The sequence below is a fragment of the Melozone crissalis genome, unplaced genomic scaffold, assembly GCF_028551555.1.
Source record: "Melozone crissalis strain CALT ecotype California unplaced genomic scaffold, PUWL_Pcris_2 ptg000006l_1, whole genome shotgun sequence".
NCBI lineage: Eukaryota > Metazoa > Chordata > Aves > Passeriformes > Passerellidae > Melozone > Melozone crissalis.
The window spans coordinates 52525576-52545330 of NW_026535784.1; the positions used below are offsets into that span (position 1 = coordinate 52525576).

Consider the following 19755-nt stretch of genomic DNA (forward strand, 5'->3'; position numbering starts at 1 on the left):
GCTTTCTAAAGTAATTTGTTGGGTAAAGCTTGCGCTGTAAAGGAGTGACAGAAAGGAATGCCCATCAGAGATATACATGATTTCCATAATAATCATCAAATTGGCTGACAGTAGAATAAATAATGTTGGTCTGCATGGTGAGTGCTTGCAGACCAGTCTGTTTTTATATATGAACTGCTGATGGATGAGAGGAGAGGGAGCATGCAGCCTCAAGGTATCTCACATGTGCATCAGACCCCTAAGGTCTTGCAAGTCAACTGTGATGACACAGTCATAAGCAAAATGGGAGTTAGAAGGAAACTCTTTAAACCCTCTATAAAACTCATGACAGAGGTAAAAGTGCTTAGACAAAGACAAAAAAATTATAATTCCTTGGAAGGCTGCTATTGCTAGTGATGTTTTGAACAACACAGCTGTGTGTTGGAAATGGTGGGAGCTGATATCAATTCTCTGTAACAAAACTTCAGTAAAACTGAAAGTTAAATTTACTAATTTCTAACCTGTCTCTCCTTAACATGCAGCCTGGAGACACAATCAGCCGCACATCAGAATATCATCTTCCATAAAAATCAGAATGGAGATCTGAAAATAACATAAGGAAGTTAAGATAGAACAAAACATATGATATGCTGGTGTATATGCCTATTGTATAAAATGACTTGAAGAGGGTATTTCCTGAAACCATGCTTGCACAGAATGTCAAAGGAAAACAACCAAAGCAAAGATAAATACACAGTTTATGGACAGGATATTGCTACAGCTTCACACAGTGAATCTGTGTCATAGTCTCTTAAAAGAGGCTACAAGAAGGCTGTAAAATTTGATGACCTTGAGTAGGGAGTGGCAGAAAAGCAGAGATTTTTCTGATACAAAGCCACTCGGAGCCTTAATTAGTGGTGGTAATTAGTGGTAAAAGGGCAATTCCTTTTATTGCTCATTACATAGGTAATTGTTGTGCATAAATAATAGGTTATTATTTCCCCTCAGTGTTCCATCTTTTGTTTTAAATCACAATTCTGCTTTTTCAGAGTGTGACAATATTTTGAACTTGTGGGTCAAGTTTAGGAAAACATATATTTAATAACTGTGGTGGTAGGAATCCAGCATGTTGTTTTGATTAACTGGATAAAGAGTGTAGAATTTCAATTTAGTAGTGAATTTGCTTTCTTGTTTTATTATGTAAATAGAAGTTTACTTTCTTTATTCTGGGAAAAAATATGTTATTTTTATGTATATAAATTGGACTGAATGCTATTCTTAGCTACAACTAGAAAGGAATACATTTTTATTTCACATGATTGGGGCAGGTAGACCAATTTCTCCTGATGAGCCTGTCATAGTAGGACAAATCTAAATTTCAGACCTGCTGGGTATTTTTGCCAGCTAAAAATCCCCACGACTAAGACAAACATTCAGTTTTTAAAATAATTTTTATTTCAGTGCAAGCAACTCCACACAAAGCATGGGACCCCACTACTTTACAGCACTTCAGTGAAAACAGGGAAATTAAAATAACTAAAAACAGCCAAGAAAAATATTATTCTAACTCTAATGCTGGAGACAACTACAGAACAAAGTAAACAAACTATCCATGGAAGACATACTTATACTTGAAATGCTGCTTCAGTAATCTAAACAGAGATAAAGATTGTTTGTTATTAAAGGTGGTTTTATTTTTCTTTTTAAACTGATTTTTGAATAGCATAGAAACTTCTCAGCTAAGTAATATTAGAAAATAAGTATCAGCAGATAGTGTGATCTAGCAGGTGGAACACTTGGCTGAAAAACTGAACGTTCAGGATCAGCTCTCAATAGCCCCTCCTGGTCTGCTGTGATTTCAGCAGATCATCTGCAGGTTTAGGTGGCATCTCATTTGGAGGGGCCACACTCATTTTCAGACTACTTTCAGAAACTACACTTACCCATGAGCCTTCATGTCAAGCCCCTTCTCCCTGGCCCTGTCTTTACATAATTGTGTTTTCTTACCATCCTTATCTACATGAACAATGAGGATTTTATCTTGCTCTTTGATCATGAAATGCTGTGTTTACTCACTTGAGCTCTGTGATTGCTGCCAGATGAGTAACACGCATCCTCAGTCTGGTTTCTGAAGCAGGCTCTGAAGTGGACAGGTATTAAAAAACCCAAATGTTTGCAAAATTCAATACTTCCCAATATACAGCTTTATGAACAGGAGTAATTAAAAATGAGATTTGTAAAGTGCCCACCTATTTCCATACTTGACTTCTCCAGGTCAGTGCATGGGGTCATACAGAAAAAGCTTGATAGTTACACCACCAGTTATCTTCATCTCAGAAGGGAAAGGGAACCCAATTTGCCAAAATAGAGAAAAAAACAGATTGAATTGACTCCCAAAGTAGACACTCATGACTAATATATATATATATATACCTTCCAATCATCTGAAAAAGTCCCATGAAACCACTCTGGATTGTCAAACCATTGAAACCATGAATTATAGCTAAATTATAAACACAAATATAACTATAAGCCTTTTCTGCCTTCTTCATTAGTTTCCTAACATTCTTAACTGAAACAATTCAGCATTGAGTGGTCTTCTCAGGGTCTTGCTGTTGCCACAGTTCTTGTTCACAAGACTGTAGTAGTTTATCGAATGAAGACATGAAGGTGAGCCTGTATCTCCTTTACTGAGTATTTCATGTGCAGACACAAGTGGGACAGGGTGAGCAGCACCAGCCTTCTCAGCTGGTAGACAACCACCACCACAGCCAATTTTGGCTCAAGCAGCCCATGTGCTGCTCTGTGCATCCTCCCTCTGAGAGCCTGCTCAGCCCCTTCCTAAAGCTCACAGAGGTTTCCATGAGGTGCAGGGGACCCAATGGCTGGTACAATCATAGAACTATAGAATATGTGGAGTGGGAAGGGACCCATCAGAATCATTGAGTCCAACTCTGGCCCTTACACAGGACATCCCAGGAATCCCACCATGGGTCTGAGAGCACTGTCCAAATGCTTCTTGAGCTCTGTCAGGCTTGAGGCTGTGACCACTTCCCTGGGAGGCCTTTTCAAGTAGCCAACCACCCTCTGGGTGAAAAACCTTTTCCTGATACACAATGTAAACCACCTATGACTCAACTTCATGCTGTTTTCTCAAGTCTTGTCATTGGGTACCACAGAGATCAGTGCCCACACCTCCTCTTCCCCTCACGAACAAGTTGAAGACCACAACGAGGTCTCTCATCAGTTCCCTCCAGGCTGAACAAACCAAGTGACTTCAGCCACTCCTGATACAGCTTCCCCTTAAGGCCCTTCACCATTCTCGTAGCCCTCCTTTGGATGCTCTCTAATAGCTTAATGTTGTTTTTACACTGTGGCACCCAAAGCTGTCCCCAGCTCTCGAGGTGAGGCCGCTCCAGTGCAGAGCAGAGCAAGGCAATCCCCTCCCTTGATCGGCTGCCTGATGTCCCCCAGGACACGGTTCGCCCTCCCGATTACCAGGGCACTGACTCGCATTCAACTTTCCACGGACCAGCACCCCCAGGTCCTTTGCACAGCGCTGCTCTGTTCCCCAGGCTACACACAGAGCCAGGGCTGTCCGGTTCCAGGAGCAGCCTCCCGCGCTTGCCCCTGGCGGGGTTGGTGTCTGTCCATCGATGACTCGCCGCGGTGTCCCTGCAGAGCACAGGCCTCTCTCGGTAGCGGTACCTGCTCCCGTTCTCCGCTCGGGGACGCCCGCAGCGCCTCAGCCGAGCCGCCCTGCCCGGGCACCGGGCGCACCGGGGCGGCCCCAGCGCCCCGCCCGGAGCCGCCGCCGCAGGGAGCGGGGAAGGGGCGGGCCACGGGCTCTGCCCGCCCCGCTCGGGCGTGGCCCGGCGGGGCTGCCGGGAGGGCGGCTCCGCTGAGCTCGGCTGTCTGTGCCCGCGCCCAGCCCTGTGAGGGGGGAGCCGCTGCTCCGTCTTTGTGGCCGCGGCTGCGGAGGGCGGCGGTGCTGCGGTTCGCGGGGAGCCGAGCCCGGCGCGGCGGCGGCGGCGGCAGCAGCAGCGGCAGCCATGGGGCTGCAGCCCCTGGAGTTCAGCGACTGCTACCTGGACAGCCCCTGGTTCAGGGAGCGGGTGAGAGCCCACGAGGCCGAGCTGGAGAAGACCAATAAGTTTATCAAGGAGTTGCTGAAGGATGGCAAGAACCTGATCGCCGCGACCAAGAGTGAGTGGCGGGAGCGGGGGGAGATGCGGGGGCGGCTGCCCGGCGCCGGGAGCTTTGCCTTTGAGCCGGCGGCGCTCGCCTTTGTGGCACGGAGCTTTGCACCGGCGCTCTCCAGCCTCTCCCTGGGGCTCCCCATCAGCCGCTTGGAGACGCGGGTCCTCTGCAGCCCTTCTCCGCGGAGGGGAATGAGGGATAGAGGCGATGGCAGCGCCGGGGGACTCCTGTTGCATCTGCCCGGTTGCTGGGCCGGGCCTGGCTGCTGTGTTCGGCGGTGCCGAGCCCGAGCAGCCCCGGCTGCCGTGTGAATCCGCCGGGAGCGCTCGGTGCCAGGTGCTGCCGGTGCGCTGCGAGCTGAGCGGCCGCGAACCGCGTACTGACCATAACCATGGCGTGCCTGTGCCCTGCAGCCTGTGGGGAGGCTGATGGAAAATGCCTCTGTCACAAGAAGTGTGCTCAGGAATTTTCAGACTTAGTTTTGTGCTGACAGCGCTGGTTACCAGTTCTATGCCTTTGGCCTCTTAAAATGTGCTGGTGTTTTGTTAATGCTGCGTTTAATTGTTGAGTACATACACAGTGTATATAAATAGCTAGCTATAATGTGTTTTATGTGGGAATCATGTTTTTCGCCTTGAATAACCACGTTCGTGCATGTTCTTAGTATTTTTGTTGTTATTTTATTGTGCTAATGTATTTTTCCATTTAACATATGACACAGTTGTGTAGTCATCTAAATATTTGGTAGGATGATTTGCTATACCAATTTTCAAATAAACCACTAATAGTGCTCTGGCACTTTGTTCTCGGAAGTGCACAGCACCTATGGTAGGGTAAACTTCTGAAGCCAGGAAACCATGCTGTCAGGATGTTTCCATTAAACTGATAGGGTTTTGGCTGGTGGTTTGATCAGTGTAGCTGCCTGGATATGGTGAAATTTTTAAAACCAGAATTAACTCATTTCTGTAAATAAAAAGCACTGTTTTCTGGTTTTGTCTCCAGTAGAAAATGCCATATCAAATGTCACTGGTGTGTAACTGTTATTCTTTGGCCAGTTTACATTCAGTTACTGCACATTGTGATCTTGGAGGATTATTCCAAATCTGTGACTTGAAGTGTCAGTATAAATCATCTTAACTTGGAGTATAAAGTAAAAAAGTGTCTCCAAAATTGGATAAGAACAGTGGAGAGAAATAATTCAATTTCTCTGTCTTAAGCATCTAGACATTATTTTGGCAACAGCCCCAAGCTCTCAGTTGCTCATGTACAGTAATGTATACAATGTATACAAAACTTAATTTGAAAGCATGGAGCTGGCTGTGGTGAGGAAAGCCCTAACTCAAATGAGCATCCTGTCCACAGCTGGCTGTCCACAGCATACCAGAATTCTGTGCTGGTAAATTGGCTTTGTGTGCAGTGCTCAGGGTGCTTTCCTGTGTGTGGTGGAAGCCAAGTGTTCTGGCCAGAGCCACCTGGCCTGGGAGGGCTCCTTGAAATACTTTGGGCTAGCCCATGAGGAATATTTAGAGAGGCTATCTGAGATCCTGCCTATTCAGGTCTAAGCACTGCCTTCCTTTCTGAGATGAGAGTCTCAGGTTTACTCTTGAGTTTAGCTGCTGTACCTTATTCTAACAAACATCTTCAGCATACTTGTTTGAAAAGTACAAACAGGTTAGACCCTTCTTCCCACATTTCAGGTTTCTGCAGTTGCCTCTCCTCTTTAGAGTGCCCTGAGTGACAGGTTTGAAGCTGAGCTGCCTTTCGCTGGTGCTGGTGAAGGAGTGCCACTGTTCAACAGACATTTAAAGACAAATTGAAGTAGAGGAAGCACAGGGAGTCCAGTGGTTAAAACCCACTAAAACCCCGGTGGTTAGGGTATTGGCCCTCCTTGTGTTTCCAGAAGAAAATGTTATCATCTAAATTCTTTGAGGAACCTGATTTATTTGCTGTCAGGAAACCAAATGAGATTAGTATTTGTTCCAAAAACCCAGCGTCAGAAGTGGTCTAGACACAATGGTCTATTCATTTGTGTCCAAACTGCATTTTCTGCACAAAGAGTTTCACTGCAATTTTGAGAATGTGATAATAAAGCAGGGTGTGGTGAACTTAGATGATTGCCTCTTAAACAACAGTTGCTGACAATTTTTAGAAAATTGTTTTAGTCTTTTGAATGAAAAATATCATCTTGATAATAGCTAAAATATTTCTTTGTTTCTAGAACTGGTAAAATATGAGATTTGCACTTGGTGTAATTGATATGTGAATGTGATAAGCTGCTCTGAGTGGTGTGTAAAGTATAAAACATAGTAGGTGCACTATTGTTCTTTAATTTGTGGGAGATGTGTAATTTGTGGGACTGCAATAGACACTGTCAGCATTTCTCTCCCTTAGCAATTTCCTTATTTCACTTGTGAAGCTGGCAGCCAACGTTATGGGGATTCTTTAGGTGTGAATAACTGATACAATTGACTGGATCCCTCTTCCTGCCTGACAGACAGCCTTGTCAGTGACTTTGATGCTGCCTGCACTGGGTTACATCTTGACATGTGATAGCAGATACTGCTGCCACTCCCTCTAATTCATAGGAACTATCAGTGTCTTGCAGGGTACAACAGTAACACAGTGTGGGTCCTCTCACTGGCTCCTTTCCCTTTGTCTCCTCAGTCGTATGAGATTGTATTTTTCACCTAAAACTCAGAAGAATTGATTTTTGTTAGTACAGGACTATACTACTTAAAAAAGAGAACAAAAAAAAAAGCATTTTTAAATTGTTGGATTTCCAGAGTCAAGCATACTTCAAGTGTATCTTTACACTTTAAAGTTTCAGTAGTTTCAGTAATGTGATAGAGAGATAAACAAGAGTGACTCAAAGCTGTCTGTTTCCTGTGTCAGGTTTTGAATCACCAAGTTGTCTAGTTCAAGCTAAATATTGGAAAGATGAGTTAGCAATAGGTGATTCTTCCTTTTCTTATGACAGTTAAATGTGTTTAAAAGGAGTACAAACCCATTTTTCCTTACTGTTACTAATCAGTAATTACAAGTGGTATGCACTTGTGCTTTTTAAAATAGAAATGTAATATTTCTTGGGGGATTCCAATTCAGTTAAACAAGTTAGGATCAATATGGTTTATAAATAACTTCTGGATGGAGGAAGTTGTGCTTCAGTGAAAGTGAATTTAAAGGTGCCTGATAAGAGAATCCTTATTCTGAATCACAAAAGGAATGTAATAGGTTTAGTTCTGAGCTCCTAAAAATCTGCAGTGCAATTTGTTGGAAGCTAAAGAATAAACTGGATAAATACTGGGTATTTAGTCTGAATTCTTCTCCCTGTGTTCATCCAACTCTAGGTCTCTTTGCATGAGTGTGAGATTCTTGAGGGGCTTTTGAAGATACTTTTTGAAGGTTTTTTTTTTTGTATACCTGCAGCAGGAGCTGTCACTGCTAATGAGATGCCAAGTGGAGAAGTGGAGTAGGAAGAGTCAGGATGAGTACAGGTTTTGGCTTTCTCACAGGGCCTTTGCAAAGGATACTCATGAGTGCGTGCTCTCAGCTGTTCCATGTGCCTGAAAGCAGAGCCTCCCCATTCTTGGATTTAGGCTCAAATTGGAGCAGAATTCTGTTTGAGCCAGATGCAGTGACTTTGTGATGGGCTGGTGAAGACAGAAGATGGATGTACTGGGTGCACTGGGCATCCTGGCTATCCAGTGCAGCCCAGCATACTCAGTGACTGTTTCTTATTGCCATTTGCTTTTTGTGTTTTTCATGGAAGAGTTCTTTCTTGCACTCTTCCAGACAGCATACAAAATGGCAACCAATTTTATTTTATGTGTAGAAAGAGTTTGTTGGAATATACAGAGTTAGTGATGAGTATTTGTTTTAACAAAGATGACTGAAGAACCTAATCCAGTCCTAAGCCCCAGTTTGGTATCTGAATTGTCCAAACCCTTATGCTTTTTCTTGGCCAGTCCTCCTGGTGTGTGGTGGTGGTTGTTGACCTTCCAGACACTGGTCTAGTTAGATTTTTGCCTGACTTGGTGTATATATTATTATGCAAATATAAAAGCTGTGGTAATCCACATAATAACACCACATAAAAACCTCTCAGACCACTTGAGATGTGGTGCATTTTTTTCTTAAGCACTAATTGTCTATTTTTTAAAGCTTTCCTTAATATAATCTGCAGTTATGAAACCATGTGTAATGTGTGCCAGCCTCCAAAGTCTTAGGAATTTTTTTTGCAACAAAAATGTTCTACTGACATTCCAGTACATGTCAAAGAAGTAAGACAAAACCCCTAATATAGGGCTTTTTAATAACTTCTAGACAAGAAATGGGCATTCACTAAAGATTTAGGTAGAACCCAAAGGTTGAGTAAAATCTTAATGCCATTTTACTTAATGGGGAAAGGGGGAATATTGCAAGAGGGTCTTAGTTGAACTTGTGTACAAAATTTCCTAAGTCAGCTGAGGTTAGTTAGAGCTCTATATTTGATTATTTTGCCTTGAATTCATTGAGACCTCTGAATTAATAAATCTTTATATTTAGCATTTTAAAAAGCAATTTTATTTTTCAATTAGTAACTCACACCCTTTATTTCTATTGTAAGGCATGCTTTAGGTGTGATAACCATGAACAAATCCATGTTGCATGTGAATGCTCTGAGATTTAAAATTGAAATATACTCTGCTTGGGCCATGCTAGATAAAAATTACTTTAAGGGCAGTATTGCAAAGGCAACTGAGCTGTATGTACTTTAAAAATCTCCAACTTTCTATTGGAATTGTTTCCATTATTGAGCCCATTAGAGAGCTAAGGCAAACAGGTACTTTGGGGCCCATCTAATAGGGATTTCCCTTAAGAAAGAGCTGCTGATTAAACTGTAATAAAATGTTGCTTTTCCCTTCCCTTCAAGATAATTGCCACAGCTGAGACCTAATTAACTCTGACAGCACTTATATTTTTTTTTTTCTTTTCTGCTTGTAGATAAAGTTGTTTCTGAACAAGGACCAGGGAAATGCTTATATTTAAGAAAGTACTCTAAAGAACATTTTGTTTAGCTCCACCCCAAGTAGAGCATTCGTTACTGTGTCAGTAGCTATAAAAAGTGTCAGGCTCATTCTGTGGAGGATGCCAGTTTGTCAGCTTGAATCTCATCTCTTCAGCTTGAATTACTAACTAGCTCCATTACTGTCTTTGTCCTGTAGATGTTCCACTGTTCATTTTTTTTTCTGTATTGTAAGCAGAGCGTTGTGCTACTGAACATCTGTGAGAGCAGAAAATATAAAAATTCATGAATTTATATGGATTTTCTTAGTTCTGAGAGATGGGAAAAACTGTCATTAAATGAAGTTATTTTGTCTTTTATAATTTGGGGGAAAAGGTATCATTTTTCAGCTTTAGATAAAATGTGTGTGTGGTCATTAAAGAGAGCATCACTGATTGGTGTAATTGTCAGTCTTTGGGACAAAACCACAGAAATAAGTTTATAGATTTTAGAGATGTTGTCTGGTAGATCATGTTGAGATGGTTTTTTTCCTTGATTTTTTTTTTTTTAAATGACAAGACTTTATAAAGGTAATTTTAGAATTCTATGGAATCTCAATCTATCTTAAGGAGTTGTAGAAAAGAGTGCATTTGCCCTACAGTCTGTAAAGTGCCAGCACCTGCTTGAAATTAAGAACAATAGGCCCACTGCTAAGCTGTAGGTGTATGCTCTTCCTAAAATTATCCTGTGCCTTGCAGCTCTGTATTGCAAAAATGTTGCAAATTTTAGCAAGCTGACCTTATGACACTGATAACACTTCTCAAGTCCAGTCTGAAATAACCTGGACAGTTTTATTGAGGCAGAACATCTCTTTCTGCCTGGCCCAGATGTTTTTCCAAGGGGGCAGGAAGGAGAGTGCTGTGGTGATTTTTATTTTTTTTTTTTTGGGAAGTAGCAAACATGTTTGGGCTGGCACTGCAGAGCTGCATCCCAGTTCTTGTCTCCTCCTTCCCAGCTGTTTTGTAACATGATGTAATTAATGTCTAAGGTTTACATTGACTGTAGTGCTTTCGTTTTACAGTGCCAGCCTCGGTCACTGCTGCAACACTTAGCACATTAACCTAAAAACCAGGGGCTTGCCTGTTTCAGAGAGAGAGTTCACAGCATGTGAATCTTGGCAATATGCTTAGTGTTTTGATAGTGTGGGTTGTGGCTTCTTGAGATAATTTTTATGATTTGCTCATGTCTGATGGGGCTTCTTTTTGTGTCTAATGCCGCTTTTCTGAGTTTCAGTACCATATTTGCTGTTCTATGACAGTTGTCCTTTAGATATTACAATATGCTCAGTGTTTTGGTTATCTTTTAAAAGTCTTCAAGTTCTGAGTTGGCTAATTAAGACACTTGAAACAATTGAATACTTTCTGGAGTATCTAATGAGTGTAAAATATATGATCAGATAAACTTGGGCACATATTGGCAGAATAACTTAAGAAAGTACTGTTCAGGGAATGTAACATTTCTCTGCTGGTGGTTGCTGCCACCCACTGTAGTTGTCAATCTTAATCAGCATCTAAAATCTGCCTTGTTGCTAAGTCAAACCCATCTTCCTTGCCAAATTTAAACTCAGCCATCAGTTTTGCAATGAGTTGAAGCAGGCACTTGTACTCCATCCCAGCAGCTCCTGTGGAGGTTGTTTTCCTCTGGGTGAGACTTTGATGGAGAGAGGGGCAGTAATTTATGAAGCCCCATATTGTACAGCTGGGATAAATGTGTGCCTTCTGTCCAAAGTGTGTCTTGTTATCTCACTGGAAATAAGATACTGGAAAGGGAAGTGTGTGGCCTGGTTTACACTGTCCTCCAATTCTTTTCCTAAACAGATAATTGTGGCAAATTTTGACAGACAACCTCAATGTCATGCTGTTTTTCCATACCTGATTGTAACTATGGTTGGAGCTTCTTGCAGATGCCATCTCTTCTTTGTCTTTTACTCCTTCTGCTCTGTTTTTGTTTCCTCCCTTTGTTGTTCTTTTCCATCCTGTGTGTTTGCTCATCTTTCAGGATAAAAATAGAGAGAAAACATCCAGGCCCTCAGAAGCTATGTGGCCATCACAGGCCAAGGCCAAATTAGAAGTTCCTGTAAATCATTCATGCTAAGCTTGTCTTTTGTGGGAAAGGAGAAGCATGAGGGGAAAATAATCTACAGGGATGGAAAATCATAGCGTTATTAAACAGATTATGGTTTTACTACAGCCCAGACCTTTGAATAAACCCTCTGTTGCCTTTTTAAATGAGAGGACTGGGCAGGTGGAGGTTATTGGCTCAATAGGTGGGTCAGAGGGGGGCTTTGTCTCTCAGTAGATCTGTGTTACAGCTTCCCTGGGTCCTTGTCAGCTTTTGTATGTGCACCTGGCTGCTTGGAACTGCATGTCCTTGAAGAGGAAAAACAATGCTTTGTTTAATTTGGCAGGGAAAATTGGGTATCCAGGATGAAACTGGGCAGGGCTTTGTACCAGAGCTGGGCCTGGAAGGACATTGTAGTGTGTGTGGTGTCCAGGAACAGGTTCTCAGCCACTTTGTTGCTGATGAGTGGTTTTCAGCTTTGAATGTGTCCATGTCCTCCATTAGGCTTCTTCCATTAGGCATGGGGGCTTAGAATAACCCTGAATTCGAAGCAATAGATTAAATAGTAATGAAAAGTATTGAGGAGTGTGAAGTGTGTCATACACCAAGTGTTTAAGCCTTATTGTATCAAATCTCAAAAATTGGGATGTTTTCCCAAGCAGAGAGAGAACATTGTATTTTTTTTTTTTTGTTTTTTTTTGCACCTAGTTGATCAAGGGAAGCCAGCTGATGTAAATGTTTTGATTTAATCTGTGGTTTTGCCAGTCATTAGAGTTGCTTGTTTTGAAAAATATTACTAATATTTGAATGTTTATGTGTTGGAGCAAAAAAAAGTATATGTAAACTTGTAGCAGTTTTACATAAAAGTGTAATTGCTTAGGATGTGCTTCTCCAAAAGAAAATCCTGTTGTCTTGCAAACAGGTGGAGGGGGCACGCTGCCAGGTCACAGAGGATCTGACACAAACTTGTCAAAATATCATTTTGACAGTGGGTCCCAGTTCTTAAAAATCTGTTGTGGGGCTCAGCTTGCAGCTTATGTGCATTAACAGACTGTGACTGCTGCATAGTGTCAGCCTTTGGAGCACATCAGTGCTCTGAGAGCAAAGCAGTGTAACTTGTTCATGCCTTTTTCCTCTTACAATCCCAGGTTGTAAGCTCTCTGTTGGAGAGGCCTGGACTGACTGACAGACTCAGTCACGAGCCAAAGGACTGCTTCTCCAAAGCTTTTTGCCTGTTCAACTCCTCAGCCTGCAAGCTTTTCAGGAACAAAGCTGACTTTGTCCAGTCTGCTCTCAAACACTTGCTCTGTGGTAATATTACTGTTCTTTTATTGTGCTTCATTTTATGCTTTCAGTCATTTCAAAATGCACAGTTTCAAATTTCTGTTGTGCCTCTTCCTAGCTGTTCTCTTGTTCCAGGGGATTCAGCATCTTGACTAAAAGAAATCAAACTACCAAACTACCAAGAATTCCTAGAATTATGGTGTTTTTTTGTTTTTTTTTAAGAAGTGTCATGGCTTAATCCCAGCTAACAGCTGAGAATCACACAGCCACTTGCTCATTCTCCCAGCTGGTGGGATTGGGGAGAAAATTAGAAGGGTGAAAGCTAGAGAACTCCTGGGTTGAGATCAAGAGAGTTCAACAGGGAAAGCAAAAGCCATGAGCATCAATAAAGCAAATCAAGGAATTATTCACTTCCCATGGGTGGGCAAGGTGTTCGGTCATTTCCAGGAGAGCAGGGCCCAATCATCTGTAAGGGTTACTTGGAAAGACAAATGCTGTTACTCCAAACATTTCCCCACTTCCTTCTCCTTCTCCCTTCTTTATATATGGAGCATGACACCACAGGTATAGAAATTCCTGCTGATCAAACCTGATTTTTTTTTTTATGACAATAAATGCAGCTATTTGATCAAGGGAAGCCAGCTGATGTAAACGTTTTGGATTTCAGCAAAGCTTGGCTCGTGTCTCTCACAGGATCCTACTGCACAGGCTGTACAATCAGAGCATGCAGTGGGTGAGCAGCTGGCTCACAGGCTGAGGACTGGACTGAAGGGTGTGCACTGGAGACCTGTGCCTAGTGGTGTTCTCTAGGGCTCCATCTTAAGCCCTGTGCTTTTCAATATCTCCATTGAAACTTGGATGCAGGACTGGAAGGGATGCTAAACAAGTTTGCAGATCACACAAAGCTGGGAGGAGCTGTTGACTCCCTGAAGGCAGGGAGGCCCTTCAGAGAGACCTTAACAAAATAGAGGGCTGGGCAATCACCAGCCAGGTGAAGTCCAGCCAGGGCAAGTGCCAGATCCTGCACCTGGGACAGGGCAACCCTGGATGTATGGACAGACTGGGGAATGAGAGGCTGGAGAGCAGCACTGTGCAAAGGGCCCTGGGGATGCTGGTCCATGGAAAGTTGAATGTGAGTCAGTGCCCTGGCAGCCAGGAAGGCAAGCCTGTCCTGGGGGGGGGGGGCATCAGGGACAGCATCACCAGCTGGGCAAGAGAGAGGATTGTCCTGCTCTGCTCTGGGCTGGGGCAGCCTCCAGTGCTGGGGGCAGTTTGGGGTGCCACAGTACAACCAAGATTTGAAGCTCTTGGAGAGCATCTAAAGGAGGGCAAGAAAGGTGGTGAAGGGTTTTGAGGGGAAGCTCAATGAGAAGTGGCTGAAGTCACTGGTTTGTTCAGCCTGGAGGAGACTGAGGAGAGACCTCACTGCAGTTACAGCTTCCTCATGAGGGGAAGAGGAGGGGCAGACACTGAGCTCTTCTGTGTGGTGACAGGGACAGGATGTGAGGGAGTGGCCCTGAAAGTGTCAGGGGAGGCTTAGCTTGGATATCAGAAGAAATTTCTTTCCCCAGAGGATGGTTGGGCACTGGAATGGGCACCCCAGGAAAGAGGTGACAGCACCAACTCTGATAGAGCTCAGGAAGCATTTGGACAATACTCTTGGGCACGTGGTGTGACGCTTGGGGGTGGTGCTGTGCAGGGCCAGGAGCTGGACTCAGTGATCTTTGTGGGTCCATTCCAACTCAGCATATTCTGTGTAATATAAACTTTATTCAGTTGGGGTCACCTGTCCCAGCTGGGTCTCGTCCTAACCCCTCATGCACCCCCAGTCTCCTCACCAGCAGGGCTATCCAAAAACTAGAAGAGGCTTTGGCTGTGTGTAAGCCCTGCTCAACAATAACAAAAACATCCCTGTTACTGTCACTGTGTTCAGCACAAATCCAAAACTCAGCCCCATACCAGCCACTCTGAAGAAAATTTTCTCTATCCCAGCCAAAACCAACAAAAGAAGTAGAAGAATCTAATGTTGAAAGAAATGCTTCTCTCTCCCATGGCTATTTTTGTTTTGTTTCACAAAACACATTTGTGACCATTCCAACACCATTACTGCTTGTCCCATGAGGTTCTGTAGGGTTGTACCTGAGGGGGAAGGCTGCCATCCTGAGGGGTATGGAAGTAGCTAGTCTAGCATGGAAATTTATTGTTGCCAATTGTGTCTCTTCTCTCACTGCAGTTTTTTGCCATGTTTTGTGAAGTAATAGTTCTAAGTTCCAGACATGCAGCTCAAGTTTTTGTGTAGTTAGTGTAATGAACTAAGGAAATGTTTGTGTTGCATCCTTGAATGTCATACGTAGAACTTGGCACTCTATTTAGATGAACTTTGCTGGAGGCCTATAGCAAAACTGAAGGAGATTGGAACCTAGTGAGCCAAGTAGTGCAATCATCTCTGAGGGTACTGATGACTAGAAATTACCTTAGAGAGGGCTGAGACCTGAAAACAAGCAGACTGAAGGTCTGTGGGAAAGGTCAGTCACACACAACAAAGAAAATTGTATTGTGCATGTACAAATATTACACTGTAAATGTAGTATAAGATATCCAAGACGCAAATTTTATTTGGGAAATGCAGCTGAGACTCAAGAGAAATGATTCTTTGTTTTCACTTACCTGGAAATTCCATTTCCCTTCCTGCCTTCATTACCCACTGTAATAGATCTGTAATTAGAGTGTGTCTTAGGTATGAATTCCTCTTTATTAATTTAGAAAAATACCTTATAATTTGGTGCAACATAATTTTTATATAGGGCACCTTTTTTTTAATTTTAGTTGCTGCAAATAGGTTGCTGCCAGTTTTGAGGATTTTTCTATAGGGGTCATGGTTCATGTCTGCAAAATTAGTTCTCTTTTCATATACATGAATAATTTTATGTTATAAATGAAAGATCAAGCTGTGTCTAGAGAAGTGACTTTGTGAGCAGCTTTGGGCAAACCTCTCACTAGTTTATATCTTTCTTTTCAGCACTATTTAATCTATTGCTTCAAATTTAGGGCTATTAATCTGCTAAGCATTTAATGAATATTGAAATGTCACAAAGAAGTGTTGTGTATGAGTCCTTTCTGGATTAGGGAAGGCTGCTCTTTTTCTGCAGTCATGATTTGAATTAGGCAGTAGTTATAAACTGTTTTTATCCTCTTCAAGTAAATTAGCTTAATACAGAATCCGAGAGGAAGATGTTCCATGTTCTCCTGTAGTCATGTGCTGGACATCTCAGTACAGAGGACATGGAAGTATGATCTCAGAAGGCAGCTGTTCTGCCCTTGCCATGCAGATTATTCCAGTGGAAATTTCGGTCAGCAGTTTGGCGTTTCTAAGGTTTCTAGCATTTAATCATTCACTTTTTTTAAATAGAAAGCATGCAGATGTGAAGAAAAACAGGTATGTCAACCTTGCTATAACACTCCATGGATGTACTGAAGTCCAACTTAGGTTGGTAAAGTTATTGCTAAGCTTGCTTCATTGAGGAGGGTTTTTTTCCCTCTTGCATGTTTTTTTTGTTCTTGAAATGAAAGTGTTTAGAAAGAAGCTGGCTTTAATACCTTCTTGGAAATTAGCTTGGCATAATTACCATCAATGCATTTAAAAATGGAATTAGGAACTAAGATGTCAGGCAGGAAAAGTAGCATTTTTTTTTTTTTTTGGATGGGGGAAGCAACTGGACCACACAGGCAAGTAATCTGATAGTGCCTCCTCCACCACTTCTCTCTGGTACAGAGAAAGATTTCTTTCAGTGGAACTTAATTGTGTTTGTAAGCAACACGTAACTGAAACAAGTAATCAAAGCCCCTCCTGAAACAAAAGCTTCTGATACCACAAAAATGTCAAACAACTCCCAAATAATTCTATCAACATTTATTTCAATTTCAGTCCTTTTGTAAATAAAGCTTTATGCATGTGCTTTCCATTCCTGTAGTGATAGCTATGGTTTGCTTGCTTTTAGGATCGTGAAGACTTGTGAGCAGATGAAAGGGATTGTATGCTTTTGATGTGTCAGGTTTGATAGCAAAGCCTTGTTAAGAGAATTTATCTTTAAGGAGTGTTATCTTTGAATAAGGATGCTGTATTTCAGAGGGTTTCAGGAAAAGAAAATTCTTTCAGTTTCTATTTTAAATATAGAATATTTCCATATTTACTAGTGGTCTGGAGGTGATCTCACATATCATGAGGACATTATTGAACAGCCTTATTGGAACATTGCTTCCTAGACCCTATTATTAGTGTAGTAGCTGAGAGAGATAGGAGCAGCTGCTGAGTTTTGTTCTGAGTGCCTGGATGGGTGTGTTGGGGAGGCATTCCCAGTGACAAGCAGAGGCACTAGGGGATGCCAGGAAGGAATTTTGGTTGAAAAATAGTTGATGTGAACTCAGTGGTTGGTGATTCCGTCTCTTCTTTCTCTGTCTTCCCTCTGAGAGGTCTGAGTAATGTAACTTTTCAGATTCCTGCCATAGTCAGCAGAAATTGCTGCCTTCTTCACCTCATTTGATGTCTTTAGCTGCCTTTCTGGTGAACATTTATAGAGCAAACTCCGGTGAATGTTCAAGTTTAAGTATTAGGGATGAGCAGCAAAGGTCTAATAGGCATGGGTTTTAGCACATGCTGCCATGGGGACATGCTCATGCTTCCTAAGAGGTTTTGGGATAGAGATGTAGGAGAGAACAATGACTGAATCAAATCTTCTTCAAAGTATGTACCTCTAGTTCCTTGCTGGGCTTTGGAAAAGATATCCTCAGACCAGGATGGCCAATGTCAGTTGAATTTTTAGTCACAGCAGAACAATTAGAAGGGGGAAGGACATTTCTTTTGTAGCTCTGTAGAAAATGATGTCAGTATTTAGTAATGTCAGAGGAAGAGAGCATGCCAGTTCTCTTCTGGGGAGGAGTGTGGTGTGGTTTCTTTTTTACTTGCTTTCTTTAAGATACTTGCTTATTCCCAGTTGCTTTGCTTCCAGAGAGGGACCCATTATACTGCTCTCTAGTGCAGTTTACCTCAGCTTTTTCAGGTGATGGATTATCTAACCTTTCCCATGAGGAAAAAGAAAAAATACTGTTTTGTATAACATTATAATATATATTAATATTGAATGATGGCATTCACTTATTGAGCATTATTGAGGGAATTTGTTTTCATTTTCCCTGTGTTTTCTGTTTGCTTAAACATGTTGAATTTGATTGCTGGCAGTCACTTTTCTCAAGTTGCCTTTTTATACTTCATGGCCTTCTTGTGGTTTTTGGATCAAAGCCCATGGGAATGTTTTAGTGGTATGTGCAGTAAAGGGAGCTGAGGATTCCTTGGTGTCGTAAACAGCTCCATTAATGTTTGTTTTCTTAAGTTATAATGATGTTTGTGTGTGAGCTGGTTTAATGTTTGTTTTCAGTTCAAGAGGATACATAGTTACAGCTATAAGTGGGTACTGAATGTGAATAGAGGGAATTGAGAGTTGTTGTTTTGTGTCCCAGCAAAACGAAGCACGTCTGTCTGGCAAAGACTAATTCTTCTGCATACTCTTAGTGATACCAGATACTTAGGAATTCAAGTCAGAGGGAAATTCCTTGCTTTGCCCTATACTCCTGCAATGAACAGCTTGGTGTGGTTGGGATTCTTATAGCATGAAGCTCCTTATTTGGGGTTGCCACTAGAAAAACCCAGTAGAAGGATTTATATGCAGAAAATGTCATCAGAAGAATTAAAGGTGAGTTTATTTACTTATGATCAGCCAAGTCACAACCCATTTTAAAGTCTTGCTAATGGTTTCCTGTGTTCTGTTTGTAGCACTGTGTTTTTTTTGTCAAGTGAAGTATGTGCACATTAATATGGGATTATTCTAAAAAATAAACAAACAAAGCTCTTAACCTATATAGCACTTAAAAATTCTAAGTGCTTAAAGCATTTTGGATGGGAACGTTTCAACATCCTGTGCACTAGGTTGGGCTGTGGCTCTGTTTACACATGGCTGAAGGGAGAGGCCAAGTGATTAGATAGGATTGCACATCAAGCCCTCACTGGAGATAGAGTTAGTTATTAGGAGGCCCTGACATTTAACCTTTTTACCCATGCATTGGCATATTTTGTTTTGTCAGACAGCCTGGAGACATTGGGATTGCGCTGTAAACTGTGAGAGTTTTGGACTGCCCATTGAATCCCCCAACCAGTGATCAGAACTGTTTTGGTGTAGGTTCTTGCAGATTTGAAGAGAGTGTTGGATTTTAAATGCTCAGTTTTATTGTACACTCATGTTAAATGTTCCAGCGAAGTGGTGAAGCCATCTCTTTGATTCTTGGTACTTTCTGGAATATGGAGGACATGGGACTGTTCTTACCTTGATGCTCTGAGAGAATTTTGAATGTTTTGGCTTGTGCTGGTTGGAAATGTACCCCAACTCCAGCAATTGGTTCCAGAGCTACATCCAGTCAGGCAACAATCTACACACACTGCACTAGTTAGAGTACAGTGCCTTTGGCTTGTCCAGAGCTCGCCTTGAGCAGCTCACTCAGGCTGAAGGTGCAGCTGGCTGTGCCACCCTGAGCCCCTGCAGTGTCCCTTGGCTCCGTGCTGCCTCTGCTGCTCCTCGCTTCAGTCTGCCTCACACAGAGCACAGCCTTTGGAGCTCACTGCCGGTTTTGACTGTCTTCTCCTTTTCTTATCAGTGACCCTACCCAACTCAGTCTCTGCCCTTACGGATGGTTACTACTGACACAGTCCTAAATTTAGCTCTAATTTTTTTCTTCTGAACCCATCCTTAGCCCTAATTTGGTGATTGTAGCCTTTAGCAGACACAAGCCAAGAAAGGAAATTTTCGCTGCTGATTCTAATGTGTCTCATCATCTGGCAAACCTCTGCTGAACCCAGCAATGAGCATTCCTGCTGGCTGCTACCCAGCCCTAAAAGTAATTGACTGAATTTTTGGATGCTTCTCTGTCTGTCTGTTGACAGTGGTAACTAATAACAACAAAAAAAAAAAAAGTCTGAAAGCCTTGCAAGTGGATCCTAGCTCAAGTCTTGCCCTAACACGAAGCAGGTGGCTCCCACTGAACTGCTAAATGAGGCATGAACTAAATCTTACTTGGTTCCACTGTTTTATATTGATTACGTATGGATAAATATCTTAGAGTAGTGTGAATCTCTGGAAACC

General features: G+C 42.3%; 1 protein-coding gene across 2 annotated transcripts in view; it reads left to right on the plus strand.

Moving 5' to 3' along the window:
- Nucleotides 1–4016: 4016 nt before the first annotated feature.
- Nucleotides 4017–19755, plus strand: part of ARHGAP10 (Rho GTPase activating protein 10) — a 138766-nt gene continuing 123027 nt past the window's right edge. For both annotated transcript variants that reach the window (XR_008484389.1, XM_054295641.1), the window contains exon 1: nt 4017–4185. Coding sequence is in view for 1 of the 2 variants with exons in the window: in XM_054295641.1 (XP_054151616.1) it covers nt 4032–4185 (154 nt within the window). In the remaining variant the exon portion in view is untranslated. The remainder of the gene's footprint in view (nt 4186–19755) is intronic.